The sequence below is a fragment of the Heloderma suspectum genome, chromosome 1 (genome assembly GCF_057233095.1).
Source record: "Heloderma suspectum isolate Gila_16-S chromosome 1, 16-S_ref, whole genome shotgun sequence".
NCBI classification, from domain to species: Eukaryota; Metazoa; Chordata; class Lepidosauria; order Squamata; family Helodermatidae; genus Heloderma; species Heloderma suspectum.
Genome location: NC_139458.1, coordinates 437,400,834 through 437,428,716, shown reverse-complemented (window position 1 = coordinate 437,428,716; position 27,883 = coordinate 437,400,834). Strand labels below are relative to the sequence as shown.

General features: G+C 46.3%; 1 protein-coding gene across 9 annotated transcripts in view; it reads left to right on the top strand.

Moving 5' to 3' along the window:
* Window positions 1-27,883, top strand: part of EPHX2 (epoxide hydrolase 2) — a 101,531-nt gene that overhangs the window by 7,250 nt on the left and 66,398 nt on the right. For 6 of the 9 annotated variants that reach the window (XR_014787021.1, XM_084829514.1, XM_084829515.1 and 3 more), the window contains exons 2-8: window positions 15,842-15,926; window positions 16,227-16,386; window positions 17,240-17,430; window positions 19,417-19,539; window positions 24,563-24,637; window positions 26,092-26,187; window positions 27,547-27,625. Coding sequence is in view for 8 of the 9 variants with exons in the window: in XM_084829514.1 (XP_084685640.1) it covers window positions 15,842-15,926; window positions 16,227-16,386; window positions 17,240-17,430; window positions 19,417-19,539; window positions 24,563-24,637; window positions 26,092-26,187; window positions 27,547-27,625 (809 nt within the window). In the remaining variant the exon portion in view is untranslated. Of the gene's footprint in view, window positions 1-12,267; window positions 12,549-15,841; window positions 15,927-16,226; window positions 16,387-17,239; window positions 17,431-19,416; window positions 19,540-24,562; window positions 24,638-26,091; window positions 26,188-27,546; window positions 27,626-27,883 lie in introns of those variants that run through there. The other 3 variants (XM_084829509.1, XM_084829510.1, XM_084829512.1) reach the window with 2 other exon arrangements.

Genomic DNA, 27,883 nt, shown 5'->3' with positions numbered 1-27,883 from the left:
GCAAGGGCAATCCCACATAAATCACATTACAATAGTTTAGTCTGGTCATGAGTAAGGCATAAATAACGATGCCTGGTTTATCTAGGCAAGGGCAAAGCTGGCATATATCGGTATATGGAGTTCACCGTTCTTCCCATACTTTCCTGTTCTTTTTCCACACAGTGTTCTCCTTGGTTCATTTTACCCCACCAGTACTAGACCTCGCTAGTTCTGCCTAACCCCAAACTTGTTCCCCTTCTGACCACAGCTTTGGGAAGCACACTTAGAGGTTTCTGTGCATTTCAAGTCTTGCACAAAGCAGCATACTTCATTGCACCTCTGTGATGCTGAAGGGTGTGTCGCCAGGCCATTTGAGTAAACCACCATGGAATTTCCAAACAAACCGCAGCTTATTGCATTTAAATGGCCCAGGAAAAAGGAGGGTCAGGGGAGACATGATAGAGGTTTACAAAATTATGCATGGTGTGGAGAATGTGGATAGAGAGACATTTTTCTCCCTCTCTCAAAATACTAGAACCCAGGGTCATCCCATGAAGCTGAGTGGTGGGAGATTCAGGACAGATGAAAGGGAGGGCTTCTTCACACAGAATGTAGTTAAGCTATGGAATTCGCTACCACAGGATGTAGTGATGTCCACCAGCTTTAAAAGAGGGTTAGACATATTCCTGGAGGAAAAGGCTTTCCATGGCTACTAGTCTTGATGGTCATGTGCTACCTCCAGTGCCAGAGGCAGTGAGCCTAGGTACAGCGGTTGCTGGGGAATATGGGTGGGAGGGTGCTGTTGTGCTCATGCCCTGCTTGTGGGTTCCTGGTCGACAGCTGGTTGGCCACTGTGTGAACAGAATGCTGGACTAGATGGACCTTGGTCTGATCCAGCAGGGCTCTTATGTTCTTATGTACTGTTGACAGCAAACACATATTGAGTGAGATGCAACCCAGGCAGTTTAGTCCAACCAGTTGAACATGTGGTGCCAGCACCCTTTTAATCATAGAATTGTTGTTGTTCAGTCGTTAAGTCGTGTCCGACTCTTCGTGACCCCATGGACCATAGCACGCCAGGCCTTCCTGTCCTCCGCTCTCTCCCGGAGCGTGCTCAAGTTCATATTCATTGCGTCGATGATGCTATCTAGCCATCTCATCCTCTGCCATCCCCTTCTCCTTTTGCCTTCAATCTTTCCCAGCATCAGGGTCTTTTCCAGGGAGTTTTCTCTTCGCATTAGGTGGCCAAAATATTTCAGCTTCAGTATCTGTCCTTCCAATGAGCAGTCAGGGTTGATTTCCTTTAGGATTGTCTGATTTGACCTCCTTGCAGTCAGGGGACTCGTAAGAGTCTTCTCCAGCACCACAGTTCGAACGCGTCAATTCTTCGGCACTCAGCCTTCCTTATAGTCCAGCTCTCACAGCCATACGTTGCTACTGGGAAAACCATAGCTTTGATTATACGAATCTTTGTCAGCAAGGTGATGTCTCTGCTTCTTACTATGTTGTCTAGGTGTGCCATAGCTTTCCTCCCAAGGAGCAAGCATCTTTTAATTTCATGGCTACAGTCACCGTCTGCGGTGATCTTGGAGCCCAAGAAAGTAAAATCTGTCACTGCTTCCATTTCTTCCCCTTCTATATGCCAGGAAGTGATGGGGCCAGATGCCATGATTTTAGTTTTTTTATAGTTGAGTTTCAAACCAGCTTTTGCACTCTCCACTTTCACCCTCAACAAGAGGCTCTTTAGATCCTCTTCGCTTTCTGCCATTAGGGTGGTATCGTCTGCGTATCTGCGGTTGTTGATAATTCTCCCAGCAATCCTAATTCCGACCTGTGATTCATCCAACCCGGCGTTTCTCATGATGTACTCTGCATATATTTTGGCCACCTAATGCGAAGAGAAAACTCTCTGGAAAAGACCCTGATGCTGGGAAAGACTGAAGGCAAAAGGAGAAGCTGACGGCAGAGGATGAGATGGCTAGATAGCATCACTGATGCAATGAATATGGACTTGAGCACGCTCTGGGAGAGAGCGCAGGACAGGAAGGCCTGGTGTGCTATGGTCCATGGGGTCACGAAGAGTCGGACACGACTGAACGACTGAACAACAACAACAGCAACTCTGCATATAAGGTAAATAAGCAGGGCAACAATATGCAGCCTTGTCGTACTATTTTTCCAATTTTGAACCGATCGGTTGTTCCATATCCAGTTCTTGCTGTTGCTTCTTGACCCTCGTACAGGTTTCTCAGGAGACAGGTAAGGTGGTCCAGTACTCCCATCACTTTAAGAATTTGCCAGAGTTCGTTGTGATCCACACAATCAAAGGCTTTAGTGTAGTCAGTGAAGCAGAAATAGACGTTTTTCTGGAATTCTCTTTCTCCATGATCCAGCGAATGTTGGCGATTTGATCTCCAGTTTCTCTGCCTCTTTGGAACCCAGTTTGTACTTCCGATAGTTCTCGGTTCACATACTGCTGAAGCCTAGCTTGTAGGATTTTGAGCATCACCTTGCTGGCATGTGAAATGAGCGCAATTGTGCAGTAGTTTGAACACTCTTTGGCATTGCCCTTCTTTGGAATTGGAATGTAAACTGACCTTTTCCAGTCTTGTGGCCACTGTTGAGTGTTCCAAATTTGTTGGCATATTGAGTGCAGCACTTTAACAGCATCATCTTTTAGGATCTTAAATAGATCAGCTGGAGTACTGTCATCTCCGCTAGCTTTGTTGTTACTAATGTTTCCTAAGGCCCACTTGACTTCACTCTCTAGGATGTCCGGCTCAAGTTCAGTGACCACACTATCATGGCTATCAGGGACATTAAGATCTTTCCTGTATAGTTCTTCTGTGTATTCTTTCCACCTCTTCTTAATCTCATCTGCTTCTGTTAGTCCCTGCCTTCTTTGTCCTTTATCATGCCCGTCTTTGCACAAAACGTTCTCTTGAGATCTCCGATTTTCTTGAAGAGATCTCTAGTCTTTCCCATTCTGTTGTTTTCCTCGATTTCTTTGCATTGCTCATTGAAGAAGGCCTTCTTGTCTCTCCTTGCTATTCTCTGGAACTCTGCATTCATTTGGATATATCTTCCCCTTTCTCCCTTGCTTTTCGCTTCCCTTCTTTCCTCAGCTACTTGTAAAGCCTCATCAGACAGCCACTTTGCTTTCTTGCATTTCTTTTTCTTTGGGATGGATTGAGGTGCTGCCTCCTGAACAGTGTTATGGACCTCCGTCCATAGTTCCTCAGGCACTCTGTCTATCAGGTCTAATCCCTGAATTCTATTCGTCACCTCCACTGTATATTCATAAGGGGTATGATTTAGGTCATATCTGAATGGTTTAGTGGTTTTCTCTACGTTCTTCAATTTAAGCCGAAATTTTGCAAGAAGCAGCTCATGATCTGAGCCACAGTCAGCTCCAGGTCTTGTTTTTATTGACTGTATAGAGCTTCTCCATCTTTGGCTGCAAAGGACATAATCAATCTGATTTCGATATTGACCATCTGGTGATGTCCATGTGTAGAGTTGCCTCTTGTGCTGTTGAAAAAGCGTGTTTGCTATGATCAGCGTGTTCTCTTGGCAAAACTCTATTAGCCTTTGTCCTGCTTCATTTTGTACACCAAGCCATGCTTGCCTGTTATCCCGGTGATTTCTTGACTTCCTACTTTATCATTCCAATCCCCTATGATGAAGAGGACATCTTTTTTTGGCGTTAGTTCTAGAAGATGTTGTAGGTCTTCATAGAACCGATCAACCTCAGCTTCTTCGGCCTCAGTGGTTGGGGCATAGACTTGAATTACTGTGATGTTGAATGGTTTGCCTTGGATTCGTACTGAGACCATTCTATTGTTTTTGAGATAGTACCCCAGTACTGCTTTTCCCACCCTTTTGTTGACTATGAGTGCTACTTCATTTCTTCTAAGGGATTCTTGCCCACAGTAGTAGATATAATTGTCACCTGAATTAAATTTGCCCATGCTTGTCCATTTTAGTTCGCTGATTCCCAAGATGTCGATGTTCAATCTTGCCATCTCATGTTTGACCACCTCCAGCTTACCTTGATGCATTGATCTGACATTCCAGGTTCCTAAACAATATTGTTCTTTACAGCATCGGACTTTCTTTTCACCACCAGACACATCCACTGCTGAGTGTCCTTTCGGCTTTGGCCCAGCCGCTTCACTGTTTCTGGTGCTACTTGGAAATTCCCTCTGCTCTTCCCCAGTAGTATATTGGACACCTTCCGACGTGAGGGACTCATCTTCCAGCGTCATATCTTTTAGCCTTGTGATACGTTCCATGGGGTTTTCTTGGCAAGAATACTGGAGTGGGTTGCCATTTCCTTCTCCAGTGGACCACATTTTGTCCGAACTCTCTGCCATGACCTGTCCTTTTTGGGTGGCCCTGCACGGCATAGCTTATGGCTTCACTGAGTTACGCAAGCCCCTTCGCCACAACAAGACAGTGATCCATGAAGGGGTTAATCATAGAATACAAGAGTCTAGTTACATAATGCAGCTTTCGCAGGAGTGGGTCTCAATGGAGACTCGGCGATCATTTGACAAGCCTAGTCCTTACCTGGCAGCCCTTGAGCTGAGGGAGGAAGATAAGAGTGGTTGCAGCCGGCTATAGCAGCTTCCAGTGGCCCGGTTCACATGATCACATTGTGATCATAATCCACGTTGGTTTAATCCACATAATCCGCACATAGTGGTGTGCTAGGGGTGTTAGCACACCAATTTCCCTCCGCAGCATGGCTTGTCATGTTGTGCAAACTTGGCCAGGGAACCCTAAAATAGAGAACCGAGAATCCTACAACAGCCCATGGGTTCTGGGTGGTTTGTTACCCATGGCAACAAGCCACCCTGGCTGGGTTAGCATGACATGACAAGCTGTGCTGCTGAGGGTAATTGTGCTAATACCCTCAGCATGCAACTGGCACGTGCGGCGGGTGGGATGGGGTGGTGGGAATAAGCCACCATGGCTTATCTCCCCCACCCCCTGGTGATCATGTGAACCTGGTCTCTATGTGGGGCAGGACCAGGTTGGGTGGGAAAGTTCTTCAGCTGGAACAGAAAAGGAGAAACATGTCATTGCACCTCTCCAAGAAATTTATCTGCCTTTCATGGTGTGGAAAGACAGGGTGGGTAGGGAAGAAACGGGATGGATTAAGCCAGCCTGGCCATTCATCCCATAAATGTTAGTTGCCTCAGTTACTCAATAGCCTTCCTGTTTGCCCATACCTATGACAGTCATTGCTTGTGCATCAGCATCTTAAAAGAGACAACCATCTTTCCTCTAATCTCTTTGGTGGCCAACCCTTTTTGGTCTTTAATAGAATGGGGTAAGCAACCACCACAAATTGTGTCTTTTCAAGAATTGCTTGAAAAGACACAATTTGTGGTGGTCCTGCCTGTATGTTTTCAAATACTGGTTAACTATTGAACCAGGTCACTAGTTTAAAGGTGGTTCTGTCATTTTTCATTATGAACACACACCATTTAAACCACATATAGAGATAAAAAGATCAAGAATTGATATTGTACATGATCACAGCCAAGAGGATCTTGGATGCAAAGTACCAGTGAACATGTAATCTCACTCCAGTGAGAGTGGGAAAATAAACTACTCAATTTATGTTAGAATCTAGGGAAGACAGAAAATGAATTTCTTTGTCAAATAACTGCCACCCTTTATTCAGTTCAGTTGATTTTATTGTATATAACCATAGGTTCTTACAATTTACCTTTTATTGAATTAAGAAGGAATCATTGCACTTACAGTGTCCTCCATGTTTAAAGACATCTGAAATAGTACAAACAACAAGGGACATATGTCTATCTTAAAAACTAAGTAAGGAGATCAGATGTGAAAATACAACCCACAAGGGACTAGTACCCCCCCCCCTTTGTGTCAACTGTCATGCTATCCCAGAATTAATTTACTTTTAAATCTGTATCGTAATTACTTCAGGATGTTTGGTAGCAAGTAAAAAGTATACAAAACAATTAAAAACTGATTAAAACAGAAAGAACATGAAATTTCAGTCCTCTAGAACAGCCTTCCCCAGCCATGGCTATGCTGGCCAGGGAGCAGGCTGATGGGAATTGTGGTCCTTCACATCTGTAGGATGCCATGTTGAGGAAGGCTGCTCTAGATTTTGGATGTAGCACCTGGTGGCATTCAGGATGAACCTGGCCCCTTAGTTCTGCTTTCTTAAAAAGGCAGGGAGGGAGGGACAAAGTCATGCAATAAAGGTACTTTCTAGCTCATCTCTCCCCCCCCCCCGCTCATCTTTTCCCCTCCCAGACAACCAAGGTGAGGAGTGAGAGATTGAGACAGAGAGGGACAGACAATGGAAGAGGGTGGTATGGGCCATCAAAGGCCCTGCAGCATGGTAGTTGGGGCTGAAGCACCATCCAAACTGGCACACAATATGGCTGCGTCTTGCCATCAGGGTCTGAAAAAAGTGTAGGTACCTAACTTGGCTCATGCTTGAGGCAGATGCAGACAGAGGAGTGAACAAATGAAATCAAATTATTATTTAACAAGCGTGGAATGCATGGGACTTAGCAAGTGTGCCCCTGACACAATTCTAATGGATGGCAAGTATCAAATCAGCGCAAGATTGTTGGCCTGATTCACATGTAACCCAGAGTATAGGTTGAATCTTGGGTTGTCATTGAATTGTGGGTTGTTATGGTTTAACTATGGGTTGTTAACTGTGAACAATCCAGGAAGAAAACCCATGGTTGTTGGGTTCTGAACTCTTGGTTGTTTGTGGTTAACAACCCATAGTTAAACCATTAATAGTTAATAACCAAACAACCTGGCTGTAAAACTGGGAAAGGATATTTCAAATATTTTTTTACTGCTATGCAAATTCTATGCTAGTACTAGTTTAGTTCTGTGTAAATGCACACTATCTCCACTCATTAACAGCCACCACCGCCACTTTTATTGTCTGGAAACACCCCTCTTTCAGTGTAGAGAGAAATACTTTTGCAAACAAGCATCCTGCCTCTTCTCTGCTACAAGCAGCCAGATTAACTATCTGAAAAGCTGAGGAGTTAATTGGCATTTTAACATTTGATCAAGAGACTTTGGTGGGAAAGAAACCTCCCTGGATGAAAAAAGGGCTTGCTTTGCAGCAGCCAGGAGAAATTTAAGTTTGTAAGTGTGGTTTTGGGAAAAGCAAGAGGTGGCAGGTCTTGCCACAGAACTGCCTTCCAAGATTTGGCAGCACTTTTTCTTCTATACTTTTTTCTCCTTGGATGCTCTTTCTCCCCAAATCCATCTCCATCTACCAGTGCCAGTACTTGGGGGGTGGGGGAACACGCCACTGTTTATATCCCTCCAAACTGTCTATTCCTATTCTGCATTCTGTTCTTTAACTAGTTACTGATCCATAAGAGGACCTCTCCTCTTTGTTCCATGACTGCTAAGTTTGCTCAGGAGTCTTTGGTGTGGTATTTCTGTCAAAAGCCATTTGGAAGTCCAAGTAAACAGTGACTCCCAGATCACCCCTGTCCACATTCTTATTGACACTCTCAGAAAACTCTAAAAATTCGCCTTTGCCGAAACCATGTTGATTCTTCTTCAACAAGACTTGTCCTTCTATATGCTTGATCATTTTACCTTGAATAATGCTTTCCAACAGATGGTAAGCTAACAAGGCTGTAATTTCCCGGTTCCCTCTTGATCCTTTCTTAAAAATTGGTGTTACATTGGCCACTTTACAGTCCTCTGGTACAGAGGCTGGCCTTAGGGACATATTACATATTTTTGTTAGAAGATGAACAATTTTACCTTTGAATTCTTTTTAAAAAACCCTCTTGGTTGGATGCCATCTGGACCCAGTGATTTGTTTATTTTCAATTTGTCAGTAAGGTCTAGAAATTAATCTGTTGTTAATATTTCTTCAGTTCCTCTATCTCTTCAGTGACGGATGCAAATAATTCATTCAGCTTCTCTGCAATCTCCTTATCCTCCTTTAGTACTCCTTTAATTCCTTTGTCATTCAGTGGACTCCCTCCGTAGCTGGTTTCCTGCTTCTGAGAGAGAGAGAGAGAGAGAGAGAGCGAGGTGTGTGTGTGTGTGTGTATGTATAGTGTTATTGTTATTAGTGATATGCTTTTCAAAATCCTGTTTTGCCTCTCTTATCGTCTGTTTGGATTCCTTTGTATTTCTTTTTCTTCTCATTTGGGCAAAATTCCATTTCCTGGAGGAAGCCATCTTTTCTCTTCCTTGGCACTGCTGGTTAACCATGATCTCTTGGTGGTACCTTTTCTGATCTACATGATGAATTCTAGCAGACCCTCTATTATTATGGTTTGGAATACACCCCCCCCCCCCAGATTCTGGAGAGATTTGACCCTGTTAACTTTCCCTTTCAACTTCCTTTTACGAATACCCTCATTTTAGAGAAGTTTCCTCTTTTTGAAGTTTATTTTTTACTTGCATATACGTTAAATGTCATAATGCTATGGTCACTGTTTCCAGTTGGTTTAACAACACTCACATATTGCACTAGGTCCTGGGTACAATTGAGAATTAAGTCCAGGGTTGCTTCGCCTCTGACTGGTTTCATGACCAACTGTTCTAGAGTACAGTTGTTTGGGTATCTAGAAATTGTACGTCTTTGCCATGACCATGATGCGTATTCCATGCATTATTCAGTCTGTGACCCAGTTCGCACAATTGCTGGTGTCCACCATGACTTCAATATTCACAGTGGTAGTTGGCATGCGTTGCAACCCACCATGGCTTATTTAAGTCATGGTGGGCATCAGCAACTGTGCAAACAGCCCATTGTGAGGGTAATTGAAGTCACCCATTACTGCAACACTTCCTGCTTTGGGTACCTCCCTGATTTCATTTCCCATCTCTACCCATGTGTCTGTCTTCTCCCTCTTTTTCCCCCTGTTATTACACTTTTTAAAAGAAAAGTAACACATACCAACTACATATAACTCTTTCTTTCTCATTACATTTATATCCCACCTCCTGCATGGAACCCAAGGCAGCTTACATGGTCCTCCTCCTCCATTTTACCCTCACAACAACCCTGTGAGGTAGGTTAGGCTGAGAGTGACTAGCTCAAAAACACTAAGTGAGATTGATGGCCAAGTGGGGACTAGAACCCAGATCTCCTGAGTTCCAGTCCAACACTCTAACCACTATACCATACTGACTTGAGATAAAAAAACACCACAGTCTTATATAAATTTAAAGCAGCAGCAAAAAGGCTTTCATTGTGTAATCCTACACATATCTACTCAGAACTTAGCCACATTGGGTTAAAATGGGATTACTCCCAGGGAAGTATATGAATGATTGCAAGCCTAATGTAGCCATGCCTAGTTTGATCAGGGAACTCCATCTATATCTGATGCAAGAGAGAGCTAAAACCATGATGTTTTGTCTTTGGTTGTAGTAATTTCCTATATTTACTCCATGCTGCCTCTTTTCACTGTTGGTGGCACATGGCAAGGCTCCCTGGTGGTTACCATTACATCCTCTATCACAGACTCTGTCTGAAAAGTGCATGGGGCTGTACCTTAAGTCCCTTTTGAGAGCCAGTGGTGTTGTGTAGTGGCTATAGAGATTCCCACTGAGCCATAAGTTCAGACCTCCCGGCCCAGCAGGCTGTTCTCTGCAAAGATTGCTCTCTGCCAAAGGGCTGGATGGATTGCTTGCAGCAGTCTTCTGAAATTAGGCCAAGGGCTGCTTGAAACTGGGCTGAGGGCCACAGGTTGCCCACCCCTGGTCTAGACAAGGCTGAGCTAAACTGATGGCCTGACTTTGGTATAAGGCAGCTTCCCTGTCAGAGGCAAATCCAGCCTGGGGGCACTTGAAATTCAAATGAGGTTTAGCGGAGCCATAATGAGTGACCTTGGCAGTGTTAATCAAGGACCTCTCTCTGTAAAATGTCTTGCGGAAAAAGTGAGAGAGTGGCCTTAACAAGCTTCCCCCAGATTGAATGATAAATCGCCCTCAGATAAGGTAACAGATCTTAAAATGAGATCAGCAAGGCCCTTTCCTACCACAGACTCCTCTCATGGACACCACCTGAACAAGAAGCTGCCGTCCAGGTAATTGAGACACATTAGCAGATGAACAGCGGGCCTAAAAAAAAGAAAGAAAAAGCTGTTTTTGTATACTCTCCTCGCCATACCGTAGGATGTACCTGGGGCAGCCCCAGATTCTCCAACTTAGCCAGGTGATTCTCCTGCCTGGTCCAGCAAGATGCATTCTGTAAGGGTGTACATGTTACTTATCAACAAGGGATGGATAGAAAGGTGCATCTTCTTCCAAAGTTTGTAGCCTGATCCCTGCTGGAACAATGCTGGAAGTTGGGAATGAAGAATGAGATGACCTGCTTGTGAGATTCCTATGGGAACTGACTGGGCCACTGTTGCAATGGAATATTGGACTGGAGTATCCTTGGCCTGATCCAGTGTAGCAATTCTTATGTCTTTATTTCCTTTGCAGTGATTTTTAGGTGTCTTTTCCACTCTCCCTAGTGGTACAGCTTCTTCTTATGTAATGTGGAGATTCTCTTGACTTGTGTCAGGGATGGGGAAACTCCGTCCCGTAGGCCAGATTTGGCCCTGGGTGTTCCCCATCCAGCCTGCAAGCTTTTTTTGCTCTTATCTCCAATAGGTGATCAAAGACAAGAGGGTATTTAAAAGCAACCTTTAAATAACCAGAAAAGAATTGAGTTGTGTTTTGTAGGCGTGAGGACTATTGTACTATGGCTTTCTCCTGAGTGAGAACATAAGAAGAGCCCTGCTGGATCAAACCAAGAGTCCATGTAGTGCAGCAGTCTGTTCACACAGTGGCCAACCAGCTGCCCACAGGAAGCCCACAAGCAGGATATGAGTGCGACAGCACTCTCCTTGTTCTCCAGCTACTGGTGTACCTAGGCACATTGCCTCTGATACTGGAGGTAGCATAGAGCCATCAGGATTAGTAGCCATTGATAGCCTTCTCCTCCATGAATTGAGACTTGCTTAGAATTGAGCTCTGCTTTGAATACTAGGTAGGAAAAACTCCAAGCTAGTAATAATTTCACCTGGTCCTGCCCTCTTGGATTTCACTGACCACTGGCCATGTGCCCTTAGCCCCACCCTTTGCCTGAATGCAGCCCCTAAGACCTTTCCCAAATTGGAATTTGGCCCCTGCGCCAGAAAAAGTTCAACACCCTCATCTTACATAGATGTGGTCCTTCTTATAAAACAGGCACTCCTTTTTTGACCTTGCCTCCTTCACATGGATTCTTTTTCCATGGGTTTCCCAGGGTTGTAGTGGTGCCTCAATATTTGAGGTCATTGCTCAGCTGTGGCTCCCTGGTTCCTACTGACTTGCATTTCAGGAGGCATTGCCTGTTTTTCTAACTCCCTTTCTTTCTCACTGTGCTCTTTTCTCCCGTCTTCTGCCATGTACTAGGATACTTGTCCTCTCTTCCTTTCCCAGCATCTTTCCTGGGAATTTTTGCTGCTAAGCCTTTCCTAGACCTACGTAAGCCTGCTCTACATTGCCACTTGAGGGATGCTTAAAACTGATCAATCTCGGACAATGCTGACACTGCATCTTCCATTAAGTTTGATCTTTACTTACATAATGTATACTTACGCTAATTGGCTTGTTTGTTTGGCAGCTCTGCTTTGTTTCATTCATTTACATAATTTATGTCCAATTTTGCTTGTCATAATGGGTCCCTCAGAGCAGTTTAGAATTATTAATTATTAATTAAACATAGGCCTAAAAAAAGCCTATAGCGAGGTAGTGAGGACAGATCATAGCTCAGTGGCAGCATGAGTGCTGTGGGTGCACAAGAGTCCAGGTTCAATCCCCGGCACCTCCACTCAAGAAGGATCTCCAGAAGCAGTCTAGGAAAGATGAACCAAAGATGCAGGGAGGAAAAGTCCAGACGACCTGATTCTTAAGTTTTCACTAGAGGAACAGTTGTTGTGTTCTCCAGGTAGCCCATTCAATCTCCCTGGCAAAGGGACGGGTCTGTGTTTGTGTTGGCATCTGAGGACATCTTGTACTGCTCTCCTAACCCATATTAGTGGAGAAACCAACAAGAGAGCAGCATGTGCTGTCTTAACTTCTGTACATCCTGCAGCTTGAGATCAATAGGCATATGGTCAAGGAACACCTAATTACTTTAAGTGAGTTCAAACCTCTAGGTCGAGATGACCTGCAACCTAGAGTAATAAAGGAAGTGGCAGAAGAACTCTCAGAACTACTGCCTATTATCTTTCAGAAATCATAGAATAGTAGGGTTAGAAGGGGCCTCTAAGACCATCGAGTCCAACCCCCTGTTCAATGCAGGAACACAAGTCAAAGCATCCCTGACAGATGGCTGTCCAGCTTAATCTTGAATGCTTGCAGTGTAGGAGAGCCACCTCCCTAGGTAATTGGTTCCATTGTCGTATTGCTGTAACAGTCAGGAAGTTTTTCCTGATGTTTAGGAAAACCTTGAGAAAACCTTGCTTTTGGAGGCACTCTTCACCAGGACTCTCCCTTAATTGGAACTTTGGATTGCTAAAGACTTGCCATGAAAGGTACTGTGAGGCTTTTCATAACTTGAACTCTTGTTTGCTGTGGATTGTGTGTCTTTGTTTGTTGACAGCTCAGCGTACTGGCAGGCTGGGTTTGATCTGCGACTTTTGGACTTTCCTCTGCCTGGACACATGCAGTGTGGAGAACAATGCGAAAGCAGTGGCACGGAACTCTCTGCATGTCTGGGTTTACCATTCCCTTGATCTTAATAGGGCTTGACCATGTAGCCTGGAGTTAACAACAAAAGAGTCAAAGTTAGAGTCTTTATGGGTGTAATTTTATTAGGCCTTTCAAGAATTTATCCCACGATTGCCTGAGGGGTCATTCCAGGAATCATTCCTATTCCTTGTCTGGGGTTTGGAACCCCATGTACGGATTGCCTGGGTTAGGTATGCCAGGAATCCAGAGTCCCTTCCCTTGTGTTCAGAACCGTGGAGATGGCAATGGGGAAACCACGTTGATGAGGATCTCAGTCACAGTAGTAGTGTTTAGCTTTGGACTATTCTGGAATTACATACAGCCTATAGCTATTGACCATCAGTAGCTTGGGGGTTCTCCTGGAACCATCTTTGTCACTTAAGGCTCGGGTGGCCTCAGTGGCACGGAGTGCCTTCTACCAACTTCGGCTGGTGGCCCAGCTATGCTGCTATCTGGACAGGGATAACCTGGCTTCAGTTGTCTATGCTGTGGTAACCTCCAAGATAGATTACTGCAATGCGCTCTACATGGGGCTGCCTTGAAGAAGGTTCAGAAGCTGCAGCTCGTGCAAAATGCAGTGGCCAGATTGCTAACAGGGACAAGAAGGTCCGAACGTGTAAGACCGACCCTTGCAAGCCTGCACTGGTTGCCTATATGTTTCCGAGCTCAATTCAAAGTGCTTTTTTTAACCTGTAAAGCCCTACATGGACCGCAATACCTGATGGCATGCCTCTCCCGAAATGAACCTACCCGTATGCTGCGTTCAGCATCTAAGGTCCTCCTCTGAGTGTTTCCTCCAAGGTAAGCTCGGAAGGCAGCGGTGAGGGAGAGGGCTTTCTCAGTGGTGGCCCCCCTTGGAACGAACTCCCTGATAAGGTCCACCTGGCGCCAGCATTATTATCTTTTCGGCGCCACCTATCTCTTTTCCCAGGCATTTGGCAGCACATGATGAATTTTAATTGGTCCTGGATGTGTCTTTAGTTATGTCGGATAGTTCAACGTTGTTTTAATTATATGTTGTATGTGTATATTGCCTGTGTGCTTTCATGTGCTTTTTTGTAAATGGCTTTTAAACTTTTTACATTGTATTTAATGTTTTAATTTCTGTAAACTGCCCAGAGAGCTTCAGCTATGGGGCAGTATAGAAATGCAGTAAATAAATAATATGATTTCTGAAGTGTGTAACCATTAGGCTTTTGCTGTGGGATTTCCTGCAATAAATAAATCTCACTGATTTGGGTGTCCAGTGTCAGATTGCCTGAGCGTATGCACTGGGGTGGTTGGGAAACCTGACAAGAGGGTGGAGAGGGGAAGGGGAGGCGATCCAGAGCCCAAGCTGAAGCCAGGGAGCAGTCCACGGAAGAGGAACTGGGAAGACACATCCATGAAGGCACTTCCCTGCCCTCCCAGATGGCCAGTGTTGGTCCAGCGGAGGGCTTTAGTAAGGCATCTGGAGGGAGGGAGCTCAAGAGCACAGCCAAGACTGCCTTCTCTTTAAACAGGGAAGTAATCCCCCCCGTCTGGTTTGGACTGGACTACCACCTTTGCTGGGGCTTTTCTTATCTTCCTTTCCCATCTGTGCTCCCTGTCCTTTAAGATTTGCTGGGGAGGGTCTGTTGTGCATCTCACTTGTATCTCAGGTCACTAAAACCTGAAGTGTCACACCCCTGCCCTCATGTGGCTGCGCATTAAAGAATGGTAAAAAAAAAAAAAGAGTAGTGCGACTGCCAAAGTTTACTTCGCTTAAACGGCCATGTGGCAGGGCACAGTGGATTTTTCAGCTGGAGAAGTCCACAGTAAGTCATGCCTGTACTGCAGCTAGGGGTGTACGAAAGTCACTTACCTTTTCGCAGGTGTGATTCGCAGTGCGGGGAGGCACTCCGTCCCTCCCCACGGAATCCTCCCTGGCCGGCTCGGCTCTGCGGCGGCTCCATGGAGCCGCCAGCCAGGGCCGTCTGCAGCTGGACTTCCGGCCACGGCCGGGCTGCTGCAGAAGCAAATGGCGGCTGCTGTAGCGGCCGCCATTTGTGTCCTGCCAGGTTGCCGTGATAGGCTACGTAAGTATTTACATAGCCTATCACGGCAAAGAGCAGGGATGCAAACGGTGGCCGCTACGCCATTTGTGCCGCTGCTTTTTTCGTGACAGGCTATGCCGCCGTTTGCGTCCCTGCTCTTTGCCGTGATAGGCTACGTAAATACTTACGTAGCCTATCACAGCAGCCTGGCAGGATGCAAATGGCGGCCGCAGCAGCTGGCCGAAAGACCAGCTGCCACTGCTGCCGCCACCTCCGCCCCAGGTCCGTTTCGTTCCGGGGGGATTCTGTGGGGTGGCGGGGGGTAGGAGGCCGTTCCGCCACAGGTTTCGGGGGGCCGAATGCCAGTGCATTCGGCCTCACTGAAATCCGTGGCGGAATTCTACGCCATCCCTAACCGCAGCAGAAGCTCATTCGCAGCTGCAATGCTGCACAGTTACAGCAAAGTGGACATGGAAAGCGGTGCCGTGTAGATGGCCCCTTAGTGTGCCCCTTAGTGTGCCCTTTTTATTTTCTGCTGGTTGGTTGTGTTCAAGGTTTTCTGTTTTATTTTGATGGTTTGTCTCTTTGGGCACTTTTTCGAATGGAAAGGGGGGATAAATCTTGACTTAAATATTTCTCCCACTCATATTAAATCTGATCCACATTGGAAAGGCAAGATACAAAAGGCTTGACTCCAGGGCAGCAGCTCCTGTGAGGGACCCCATGGTGTCTCCTTCTGCTCTGGACACCAGAAGGAAGAATTGCACCCCCTCCCCTCTTCTCTGTGGACTGAGCAGCACGGCCCCCTGCTACACCCATTCTGACCTGTGTCTTTAAATTCCCATGTGCATCTGCCTGGGAAACCTGGTCCAGTTGGACTTCACAGGCATGTATACGTGGCCGGAATAAGAATCAGGTGCAGTTCCGCACTTTCCTCAGGTTTGCTGTGGGTTGTGCTGGTGTCTCTGCAGCAGTTGTGTGGAGCCAGGGTTGGCCTTTAGGAGGTGGTCTTTTTAACTGCTGTGCAACGTGGCCATTGCTAGTCTAATGTTGCGTGTGTGTGTGTGTGTTTCATCTTCTAGCGATTTCTTCCAAAAAGTAATCCGGCATGGTGGCCTTGATGGATCATTTTCCAGAGGGATGACTGGCCAGATTGGACTAACCCAGGTGAGAATGACTCACTCTAGGGTAGGGGTGGGCAACTCGTGGCCCTCTAGATGTCATACAGCACCCATCTGCCCTAACCAATGGTGAGAGCTGATGGGAGTTGTAGGCCAAAACATCTGGAGGGCTGCAAGTTGCCCACCCCTGCTCTGGGAAGACACCATAGCTCAGAGCAGAATATGTAGTTTGGAATAGCCCGGATGTGTTGGGAGTTGCAGTCATTCAGCTATTAATTCCATCTGCGCAAGTATATATATTACACTCACATACTAAACACATTCTTGCTTGCCGTATATGTTTTAGCTTATTGCTGAGTTTGAAGAAGACTGTAAGAAAGTTGCTGCTGCTTCTGGAAACTCCCTACCAGAAGCGTTTTCTGTGGCTCGGCTCTTTGAGGAAATGGAGATGAAAAACGTCTTCAACACGCGCATTCTGCAAGCCGCTCTGATTCTCAAAAACAACGGTAACTGCTTCCTTCACGCAGAGGGCCACAGCCGAGCAAGCCTGGGTGTCTCGACGTTTTGACCTCTTTATTTCTTAGTGTGACCTCTGAACATAGGTTATTTTAATAATGTTTAAAATGAACTTCATAGTTCTGAAGGGAAAACAACAACATCCTTTTACTTTGAGGTGATGCATCTATCTATGTTGCAGCCACTGCCAATGTGGAAGAAGCATTCTCTCCTGCATGGGAGTGAAGTGGAGAGGGACGAATGCCTTTTCTAAGAAGGGGTGTGCCAGCTGCAGTTTTTATAAATGCTTAGCTGTTTTAAACCCATCTTATCCTGATTAATTAGGAAGACTCTTTAATTTAATTTAAAAGGTTTTTACTTATTCTGTCTATTAATCCAGCCTTCCCCAACCTGGTGCCCCCTAGATGTGTTGGATTACAACCCCATGGTCTCCAGCATGCTAACTGGGGTCAATGGGAGTTTTAGTCCAACACATCTGGAAGGCACCAGGTTGGGGAAGGCTGGATTAATCCGTTAGGTTAATTATTGCAGCCCAGCTTGAAAACATGCCCCTTTATCAGGGTATAAACAACAAAGAGTCTTGTGGCAGCTTAAAGACACAAATTTGTTCTGGCGTCAGGGTATGCATTGAGTTTCAGCTTCATAGGGTTGGGGAAGCATCCTAACTGTCGTCTTTTGTTCCGTGTGGTCATGAAGTTCAAGCCTCTGTATGCTACCTGAATCTGCCTTTAGAATTTCGCATGTTTTCATACTGTGGGTGGTTCTTGTCATCCAGGCCACGCAGAGTCCTGGGTTGGCTTTCCCCTTCCTCCCTGATCTACCGAATTGCCTGCCCCCTTCCAGGCTTCAAGATTGCTGTCCTGACAAACAACTGGATTGACGACACCCCTAGCAGGCACCGCACAGGGCTTGCCTTCTGTCTGCTGGGGAGATACTTCGACAGGGTGATTGAGTCGTGCCGTCTTGGATTGCAAAAACCAGATCCCAGGATTTATGAGTATGTGCTGGCTGAGCTGAAGGCAAAACCCGAGGAGGTCAGTCGCCTGCATTTGTAAAGGATTTGCAAGAGGACTACTTATTCCCTGCCAGATTACGCACTGCAGAGATACATTAACTTCTGGCAGGCTATAGAATATGTAGAGTGGCTAACTGCAAGTTCCAAGATGCTGTACCGCAGTTTAGTGTAAATTGGTTTTGTGATAGGTAGTCTTAACCCGTCTCGTTCTTTAACTGGGATTCAGTTGGCTGTTGCCAGCTAAAAGGTGTGATTCTAAAGGGGTGCATTAAAGCACCATGTTGGGTAGCAAAGCCAAACTTTGGAGGGCAAGTTAGGCCCGATGTCAGGGGTGAGTCTTAGCACATTGAGATGTCTGAAAGCTCCAACTCTAAATCAGAGTTGGAGCAGCTAGATCAGAGGCAGGGGGTGGGGTGGGGCTCCCTAGTGAGCCAAGAGACTGGGAGAAATTCCTCAGAAGACAATGACAAATAGATGGGCCAGACTGAGTCGCTGTCCCTTCCCTCCACCGTGCAAACTCAAGTTTCCAAGGAGGAGGAGGAAGAGGGGTGTGACATGAGAGATTCTAGGGCACGTTGCAAAGCCAAGCAGGAAAAGTTAGGGGAAGGGCTCAGACACTCAGCCAGGATAGCCATTCTTGGAAGCCAACACAGGAGGGAGCTCCCTAAGGGAGGGGCATCACTGCGAAGCAAGTCTGGCCGTGAGAGGTTCACGCCCAAACTGTCGGCAGCTTCACTACCCTCCAGTTCATCTCCTCTAATTAAGGTTCTGAGATTAGTGGTTTAGGGGCCTGAGATAGTCTGAGAGTTTTCCTAGAACCTGCATTTGTAAAGAGGCTAGTTCTAGCAAAATAAAGTAGTGACAGCCTGAAGCTTTGTCTCCTTGTGGTGTTGGTTGCAAAGGGGGAAGGACGATCCACATCTGACACCCGTGATTGGGGCTGTTTAAATTTCTTTTAAACGTATCTCTGGGGGTTGGGGGATTTGATTGGAATTCCACTGCTGGGGGCATGGGGACATTACCCCCCCCCCCCACACACACCATTTCTCTAATCTAAACCAAAAATACATACTTCACACACAAGCTGCTATTTGCCCCGTTAGGGAAAATGCTGTGACCCCAATCCAAATAGCAAATATTTATTTAATAAATGTATAGACTGCTTACCATATCTGAAAGACATCTTGAAGTGTTTTACAACACAAGATTAAATACAAACACCTGTTGTTAAAACATTTTAAAATCAGAAAATACAAAACATCCTCAATCAAAATATTTAAAAAAGGAAAACTAGCAATAGTAGCCAGTGTGTGTCTGGTTTCAATCAGGGAAATGGTGAGGGAGGAAAGGAGGAATGCTTCCCCCACCCCCAGTGCTGGGGTCTTGATCTAATCCTGCCCCCACAGCATAACCCCCCCCCAACATGCGCACGCACGCGCGCACGCGCACACACACACACACAAAAGGAGTGCAGATCATGCATCAGTCTTACCTAATTTTTTAGGTTTTAATTTTTGTGAACTGCCCAGAGAGCTTCGGTTATTGGGTGGTATAGAAATCAAATAAATAAATAAACAAACAAACAAATAATTCAGCCCTCGGGATCCCTTCAAATTTTACCCCTAATGGCTGAGGGGATATGTTTGGAAGTGTGTGAGCCATGCCTGCTGACTTGATGGAAAGTAGAGGAGTGAACAAATAAGATATTCGGGGGTGGGGTGGGTGAAGGGCTTCAGTCCTTTGCATCGCTCTTTGCCCCTCCCCCCAAATAATGCAAATTCACTCAATTTGCACAATCCCTACAGGCTGCAGAATTCAGTTTTTCCTGGAGCAGAATGTGGATTGTCTGGATGCAGGATAACTTCCATTGTGGAATGCAGACAGCCCCACTTGGTGCGTTCAGGAAGCAAAAGGCCCCCCTAGATCTGATAACAGCTGAACAGCTTGGGTATGTTGCTTCTTTCCTTCCAGCTGATGACAGGCTTTGACTTCTTCCTTGCTGCAGGTTATTTTTCTGGATGACATTGGGGCAAACTTGAAGTCTGCACGGGCAATGGGGATCGCCACCATCCTTGTGAAAGATGCTGACTCCGCTGTGAAGGAGCTGCAGGACCTGACTGGGGTCCAGGTGAGGCGCTCTTGTATGTGGACCCTTGCATGGAAATTTCCCTTAATCTCCTACAAGGCTGGTTCTGGAGTATGTGTAAGTGTGCATGTGTGTGCGTGTTGTGTTTACTACAAATAAATTTCCACGGTGGCTTTCAGGACTGCAGTCTTGCCGAGGTATCTTACAGTCATAAAACAACATACAGTTTCTAATGCAGCAGTATTAAAACTATAATATCCTAACAAATCTCCAATGTTAAAATAAGCCAGCCACATAAGAACATAAGGAGAGCCATACTGGATCAAACCAAGCCTCCATCTAGTCTAGCATTCTGTTCTTACAGTGGTCATCCAGATGCCCTAATGGGAAATCCACAAGTAGGACATGAATGCACGAGCACCCTCCTGCCCATGTTCCCCAGCAACTGATGTAAATAGACATACCACCTCTGATACTGGAGGAAGCATATAGTCATAATTAATAGCCATTGATAGCCTCCTCATAGGATCATAGAATAGTAGGGTTGGAAGGGGCCCATAAGACCATTGAGTCCAACCTCCAAATTCTCCATGAATTTGTCCAATCCTCTTTTAAAGCCATCCAAATTGGTGGCTATCACTGCACAAGAAACTGCGGTTCAAAATACAAACTAGCCCAGAAAGCTTAAATAAAGCCAATGAAAGGGAAGCCCATTCCATAAGAACCTTTCAAAAGCCAGAGAAAATAAGTCAGCTTTTAAAGGCCTCTTAAAAGCCATGGTGGATGGGACCAGGCGTGGATCTCTCGGGGGGGAACTCCATAGGGTAGGAGCCAGTATTGAGAAGGCCATATCTCTGGTGCCTGCCAACAGTGTTGATCTTGAAGGCCGGCTGGGGGATGTTGGGAGTTGTAGTCCAACACATCAGGAGGGCAAAAGCCTGAGGGTGTCTGCTGTAGTGTAGTGTTTTTTAAGTTACTTTCAAAAAGGGTAATTACTTGACATCTTGAAATAGATGAGTGTTTATTATACCCCGCTTTGCATGCTGTCGCTGAGAACTGGCTGTTTTTCCGCCTTCCTGATGGTGGGTTCTGTCTAGCTCACAAGCTTGCCTACCTCTGTGCCAGTACATGTTTAATCCAACAACAGATACCATCTTGGCTGTACTCTGCAACGAACACCTGGGAAGAGGTTAACCCAGCCTTCCCGAGCCTGGTGCCCTCCACAACTCCCATTATTCCCAGCCAGCCTGGCCAGTGGCAGGGCATTCTGCAGATGTGAAGGAGGCAGCTCCAGCAAGGCTATGCCGGACTGCTGATTTCAGCAGTGTTGGGCGTGTTAACCTTGTAAACCTTCCTCCATGACTGGCTGACTTAAGCCCGACAGTATCTCATTACTCAGTGCTGGAGTGAAGCACCTCTCTGTGGCATGTCTGTTGCTCCTCGCCTGCTAAGCCGCAGTAGCTTCCCCTTCTCTGCCAAAGGGTCGCTCACGTACCAGCTGATTCTTTGAAAGTGGATCCGCTTCATCCCCCTGGAAGACGGGTTCTGCCTTCTGCTCTCCAGAGAGACCTCTGAGTGAATGATTAACCACAGAAGTGTATGAATCTGCTTTTCTGCATTGACCCAGACTTGCACCTTTGCACTCGGCAAATACTGAGATTCTGCTGCGTACTGAAAAGAAAAAGAAAGAAAATACAAAGGGCACTTTCAAGTGGCTGTGGCATGATAGTTTAAGAGCAGGAAATTAAGCCTGGGTCTTTGGATCATCTTAAGTACACTGCATTACCTTCTAGTGAGGGAATTCTTATGTAGAATTGAGCAAAATCTTGAATTTTCGCAAAAAGCAAGATTCCAGATCTCATGATCGTAGTTATTTTTTTAGAAGTGTGATTTTTATACAATCCTGTGCGTATTTGCTCTGAGTGATAAATGCCTTTCCCTCTTTTTTTTAAACGTATTTTTTTTTACATGTTTCTAACCTGACTTCCCCAGAGCTCATGGCTTCTTGTCCCAATTCCCCTCACTAGACACCCTTCTGCCCATCATTCACCAGTTCCTCTGGTAAAATATTGCTCTGTACCAAAACCCAAAACTTTATTCCTGTTCTACAAAATCACACACTTCAACTTCAGAAGGAAATAGATAATGTACATGAAGCAAGCAAGAGAACTTACTTCTCTATATAACACTAAGATGCATAATTATCAGTACTGAATTAGTTATGTTTTCTTCTTGTGGAACTTGGGGGATGAAGTTTGCAGAAATTTCTTTGCTCTGGTACTGATCAGTAGTTTGTGTTTGCTTATTCAAACACCTCTCCCCGACCAGACAAACACTGCTGTCCCACCCAACCTGGCAGTGTTCCACAAGTGGGAAGGCAGAGTGAACAGTGGACATTGTTAAGCAGTGTTGGAGCAAGATGTCCTGGGTGAGAAGAAAGTAATCAAAAGGAAAAGGGCCTTCTCTGTGATGGCCCTACTCTGTGGAACTCCCTCCCTAGAGAACTTCGCCATGCCCCCCTCTTTAATGAACTTCCTCCATGCATTGAAAACGTGGTTGTTCAGGCAGGCATTTGGGGTGGGTTAGGGTATTTTTAGAACATGATGTTTTGATGCTTAATTTTACTGTTTTTAATTGTTGTATTGTTGTACATCACCCAGAGTGGCCGGGTGACCAGCCAGATGGGCCATTAAGAAATTAAATAAATAAATACCAAATAGAGAACATTCCAGCTAGCCAGACTGTAGATGCCAGAGTGGTATAGTGCATGGGTGGGCAGAAAGTAGGGGCTTTTCTGCATGAGGCTTTTAACCCACACCTTTACTGAAGCTTCTGTTTCTGGGTTCCTTGCAGGATTAAGATCGGCTCCATTACACATGTTTTTTACCAGAGTTTTTCTTCCTCAGCCTTTCTATATGTTTAATTACACAAACACTAGATGGCACAGTGGTATAGCGGAATTACGCAAATACACGAGAGTCTTGTTCTGCCATTTCTAAATAATACACACTTAAGAGCGGTTGCTAAGAGCGGGAGAGGCCCTGGAGGAGGATGACGTTGTGTAAAGGACACACAAACTACTGTGAGTGAGCAACCACAAGTGCACAATACAAGCGTAGAAAGGCTCTAAAACTCTAGATGTTTGGGATTTCAACTCAGTGGTTAGGAATGCTGAGAGCTGAACTCCAGAACATCTTGAGATCTACGTTCTGCCCACCCCTAGTATAGTGGGTAGAGTGTTGGATCCACTTCTGCTCAGGCATGAAACTTGCCAAGGGCCTTTCTGCATCTTAGCCTCCCCTCCCTCTCTAGCGGGAGGCCATAGCCCAGACCCCAGGTTTAGTTCCTGGCATCTTCTGTTAAACAGACCTCGGGTAAGCAGGGCTGGGAAAGACCTTTCTGCCTGAGATCTTGGGAAGCCACTGCTAGTCAGAGTAAGTGCAGCCCTGGGTGAGATGCCCCGGTGGGCTGGCATGGTGTAAGGCAGGGTCATGTTGTCATCATCCAGGGGCAGAGAGATTTCCTTGCCAGCCTCACTCTGTTGACCACTTGAATCCTGGAACATTCAAGCTGAAGCCCACCCTGCAACATGCCTGATCAGAAGAGTGCATCGTGCCCTAGGAGCAAAAGCAAGGTTTTGGCAGGGGGAGGAAGCGTGGGCGGTGGTCATGGAGAACACGCTGTCCTTGTCTCTGCTGGAAGAGGTGCTGGGTCATGGTTACTCAATACTCAAAAGGGCTGCTTTTGAACCAGAAAGCCCTAAACAGCTTGGGACCAGACAACAAGGAGCTGGGTCTTTTTTGCCATGGCCCCTTAACCTCTGGAATTCTGTCCTTTCCCCATCTGTGCAACTCCCTCCCTGATTTTTAGGAGACTAAAAATGTTGCTTTCCCCCCTCTTTGTATGCTGATAGTGGATTTGTTGGCAAACTTTGCCTCTCAGTTTTCTAGAGATGGCTTTTATGTTAGCGGATCCAAAAATCCTTGTCTTTGAGAGATAGGGCATAAATATTTAAGATGAATACGTACTGCAGCTCTCTTGGGGGAGGGGCTGCAGCTCAGTGGTGGACCACATGTTCAGTATGCAGAAAGCCCGAGGTGCACTCTCTGGCATCCCCAGTGTTTTGTTTTTTGTTAAAAAGGATCAGACTGTTAGGAAAGACCTCTACTGGAGACCTGCTGCCATTCAGAGTAAACCAGCCTCCCCCAACCTGGTACCCAGCTAGCCCTGCTGCTTGGGGGATGCTGGGAGTTGTGACTTGAGCAGTGACCAACCAAGAAAGAGATCTTGGGGCTGTGGTGGACAGCTCAGTGAAGAAGTCAAGCCCATGTGCAGCTGCTGTGAAAAAGGCAAACTCCATGATGGCATAATTAGGAGAGGAATTGATAATAAAACTGCCAATGTCATACTGCCTTTATATAAATCTGTGGTGCAACCACACTTGGAATACTGTGTACAGTTCTGGTCACCACACCTAAAAAGATACTGTGGGACTGGAAAAAGTGCAAAGGAGGGCAACTAAAATGATCAAGGGGCTGGAGCAACTCCCCTATGAGGGAAGGTTACAGCAGCTGGGATTGTTTAGCTTTGAAAAAAGGAGGGTCAGGGGAGACAGGGTAGGTCCACAAAATTATGTATGGTGTGGAGAATGTGGATAGGGAGACATTTTTCTCCCTATCATATAACGCTAGAACCCGGGGCCGTCCCATGAAGTGGATTGGTGGGAGATTCAGGACAGATAAAAAGGGAGGACTTCCGCACACAGCACATAGTTAAACTATGGAATTTGCTACCACAAGGCTATGAATGGCTTCTAGGTTTGGCTTGGGGGCTATGTGCTACTTCCAGTACCTGAGGCAGTGTGCCTATGTACACCAGTTGCTGGGGAGCGTGGGCGGGAGGGTGCTGCTGTGCTCGTGTCCTGCCTGTGGTTTTCCTGTGGGCAGCTGGTCAGTCACTGGGTAAACAGAGCGCTAGACTAGGTGGACCCTTGCTCTGATCTTTGCTCTTCTGATGTTTTTACATGGCATTTGAAATCTCTGTTTTTACGTTATCTTCCATGCAGCTTCTTGACCAGGAAGAAAACCTGCCTCCTGCTTGTGAGCCAGAGAACGTGCCCCATGGCTATGTAACCATCAAGGTAATAATAACAGGGAGGCTGTTTAATGCGAGTGCCGCTTTTAATTGCTGTCAACAAGGGGGGAATTCTGTTTATTGTTACTTGTAAATGCTTCTTAACAGTGCATGGTGAATATCATGTAGTGTGGATGTTTGATGGTTTTGCATGGTTCAGTTGCTCATGGGGGTGAATTTCTGCCATTCACTCACCATTTCTGATCACGTGCCTTTGCGGGGAGAGCAGTTCTGAACAGTCTCTGGCTTGGCAAAGGCTGCCATAGCCATGCTGGCATCTTGTGCACTAAATCGAATGTGTAGGTTCTCCCATTTCTATATGCAGCAGGGCTGTTGAGCCCCTTTCAGCCCGGGGGCTGACTTCAGTTTCAGAGAAGCTGTCGGGTGGGCGGGGCTGAAGGAAAAAGGGGTGGGGCCAAAATACCATATTAAATTAAGCATGTTATAGTTTAGCGGTCTTACTTCCAGGAACTAAGCCTTAGGAGAGGTAGGGATATGTGAACCCATGGGTTCTCTGGGAGCCTGCCCAGGCCCTGGCCCCACTCGCCATTCCCTGGACTACGTTGGAGCCCCTCCTGTGCTTGGCGAGCAGCCTGCACTCACCCCAGTAGCCTCGTTGAGCTCTGCAGTTGCCCTTTTTGAAAAATTAAATGGCGATCGCAAAAATGTGCATTTTTGTGATCGCCATTTTATTTTTCAAAAATGGCAGCCGCGGAGCGTGATGAGGCTGCCGGGGTGAGTGCAAGCCACTCACTGAGTGTGGGCAGGGGGCAAGTGGGGCAGGGGCTCGGCGAGCGGGGCTTGGGGGTGCGGGCAAGGAGGGGTCTGCCCGGTTCTCGGACAGAATCGAGCGCCCGCACCATCCCTAAGGAGAGGCATTTCAACCTTTTAAACTGTGGTTTGTGTTCAGATTCCTTTTAACAGTGTCCCTGTATATTAGGAGAGGGCAACTTCCAGGGGTCCAGGAGCCAGTTTTGCTGGTTTCTAGAATGTTTGCTTGCTGCTGCTGTTTTTATTGTGCTTTTACTGATTTTAACATTGCATTGGATTTTATTATGTGTTTTATTGTTGTATGCTGCCTTGGGAGGGCTCCTGCCCTGAAAGGTGGCCAAGAAATATTTTTAATACTAATAATAACAACAACCCACCAGAGGCCACACCCCTGACCTGGCCACCAAATTTGCTGCTGAAACTTGGCAGCGCAGCAGCAAACAAAGGCTCATTTTTTCTTTTAAAACAAGGACAATCTGGCCTTGTTCTACTTGCACCCTGGCAAATCTCGGCAACAAACCCCACTTTTTTGCCCTTGCTTGTCTATGAACTCACACGACCTTTTAGCTGGTGACTTTTAATAATATCTGATGTGTTTGCCGTGTTAAAATTTCTCCTGAAATTTTGGAATGTGGCTGCTTCTAGTGCCGTTTCTGATTGTGACCTCTGTTCTTCCCCCCTCCCCTGTAGCCTCTTACCCAGTTGCACTTTGTGGAGATGGGGCGTGGGCCAGTCGTTTGCCTCTGCCACGGCTTCCCAGAGTCCTGGTTTTCTTGGAGGTACCAGGTAAAGCAAATTTGATTGATCGATCGATTGATTTGCTCACTCATTGCAATGCAGCCTTTTAGGACCAATTCCATCTATCTGGAGAGGAAGGTGGCATCTGTTAGAGCAGCCTTCCACAACCTGGGGCTTTCTAGACTTGCTGTTACGATTCCCAGCATCCCACCAGTCCAACCAGTGGAGGCTGGTGGCACCAATGTCAGTGGGGCAGTGAATCCACTCTGGGTTTTAGTCAGAACCAGTCAGAAGTTAAAGTAGGTATCCAAGGTGCAATGCTCTCCAAGATTCGCTGCCCCACTGACATCAGAGCCACCAGCCTCCACTGAATCTAACACATCTGGTTGGCGACACCTGTTATAAGTAAGACACAAGCAGATTGCTTCCTTCCCTGAGGAACTTGCTATCTAAAATTCAATACAGGAGGAGGCCGCTAAGGGAAGGAAGATGCCATTGAGGGTGACTGGTGAAGGAAGACCTGCATTTATTTCAGTACTTTAATGGACGTAAGCTTAATTTCAGCGGGGTTCTCACCATTTCAAGATCTGTTTCTTATTAAAACAGCGAGGAAGTGGTTAGGCAAGGAGCTGTCACTAGAGCGGATTTGTCCATGGTATCCTGTGACTGGCAGGGTCAAGTGGTGCAGTTACCTCTGGAAGAATGTCCAGAATCAGGTTTTCCTGGAGGCAGGCAGTTAATCCATCTGAAGGCCAAGCTAAAACCTGCTCGAGCCCTGAAGAAAACATGAAGGAGCTGGAGAAAGGCGATCCTTGGATGTTTGAATGGGAGTGGGGGATAGAAAATTCTGCCCCTTTGCATGACATCGTTTGAGTTCTGTGCAAAGGGAGCGCCTGAATTCTGCAACAACAGATACTGCGGCAAAAGAGCTTTTCAGGATACTTGTGTGTTGTCTATCCCCCACCCCCGTGCTGAAATCCTTTTCATCTACTCCTCTGGCGTCTGAAATCTCACTCGTCTTTGCCTGTGTACCTTTGCTGTGTTTCCATTTGGGTTTGTGCCTTTCTTTCCCTTCTTAGACAGTGGGCCTGCCTGGGGATGTTTTGTATCATGCCCAGTTCTCTTGGCACTTAATAAATCATACCCGCTGCACTTTCTGTTATACCCACGTTGGCAGAAGTGACTGTAGGCGTCTTGGAGTGTCTTTGGAGAGGCCTTCTAATCCTTCGCAAGCAGCAAGTGTTAACAGCCCGCTGTGCTGATGGACAAGGGGTAGTTAGGATGAAAGGAAGAAGAGTTTGTGGTTTGCGGGGAAAACCGGGGGGAAAGTGGAAATAAATGATGAAGTAATCCGAATTAATCCCCTCCGTCCCTTCATGTTCACTCTTCCTGGTCTCTCCTCTCTAGATTCCTGCTCTAGCTGATGCTGGCTTCCGTGTCATTGCCTTGGAAATGAAAGGCTACGGAGATTCCACAGCACCGGCAGGTGAGATGTCCTGTGGCTCTTCACACAGGCTTTTGCCGACCCACTTCTTAATCTTATTTGATAATTTGTTAATTAGCTACTCTTCAGCCACAGCTCCCATGGTGCCTTACAGATAAAAGCATAAAAGTACAGTAAAGGCACTGCCAAACAAACACGGCACTGCAGGCAGTTAAAACAGCTGAAGTGTTTTATACACAGTGGAGGCTGGTGGCTCCGATGTCCGTGGGGCGGTGAATCCGCTCTGGGTTTCAGTCAGAA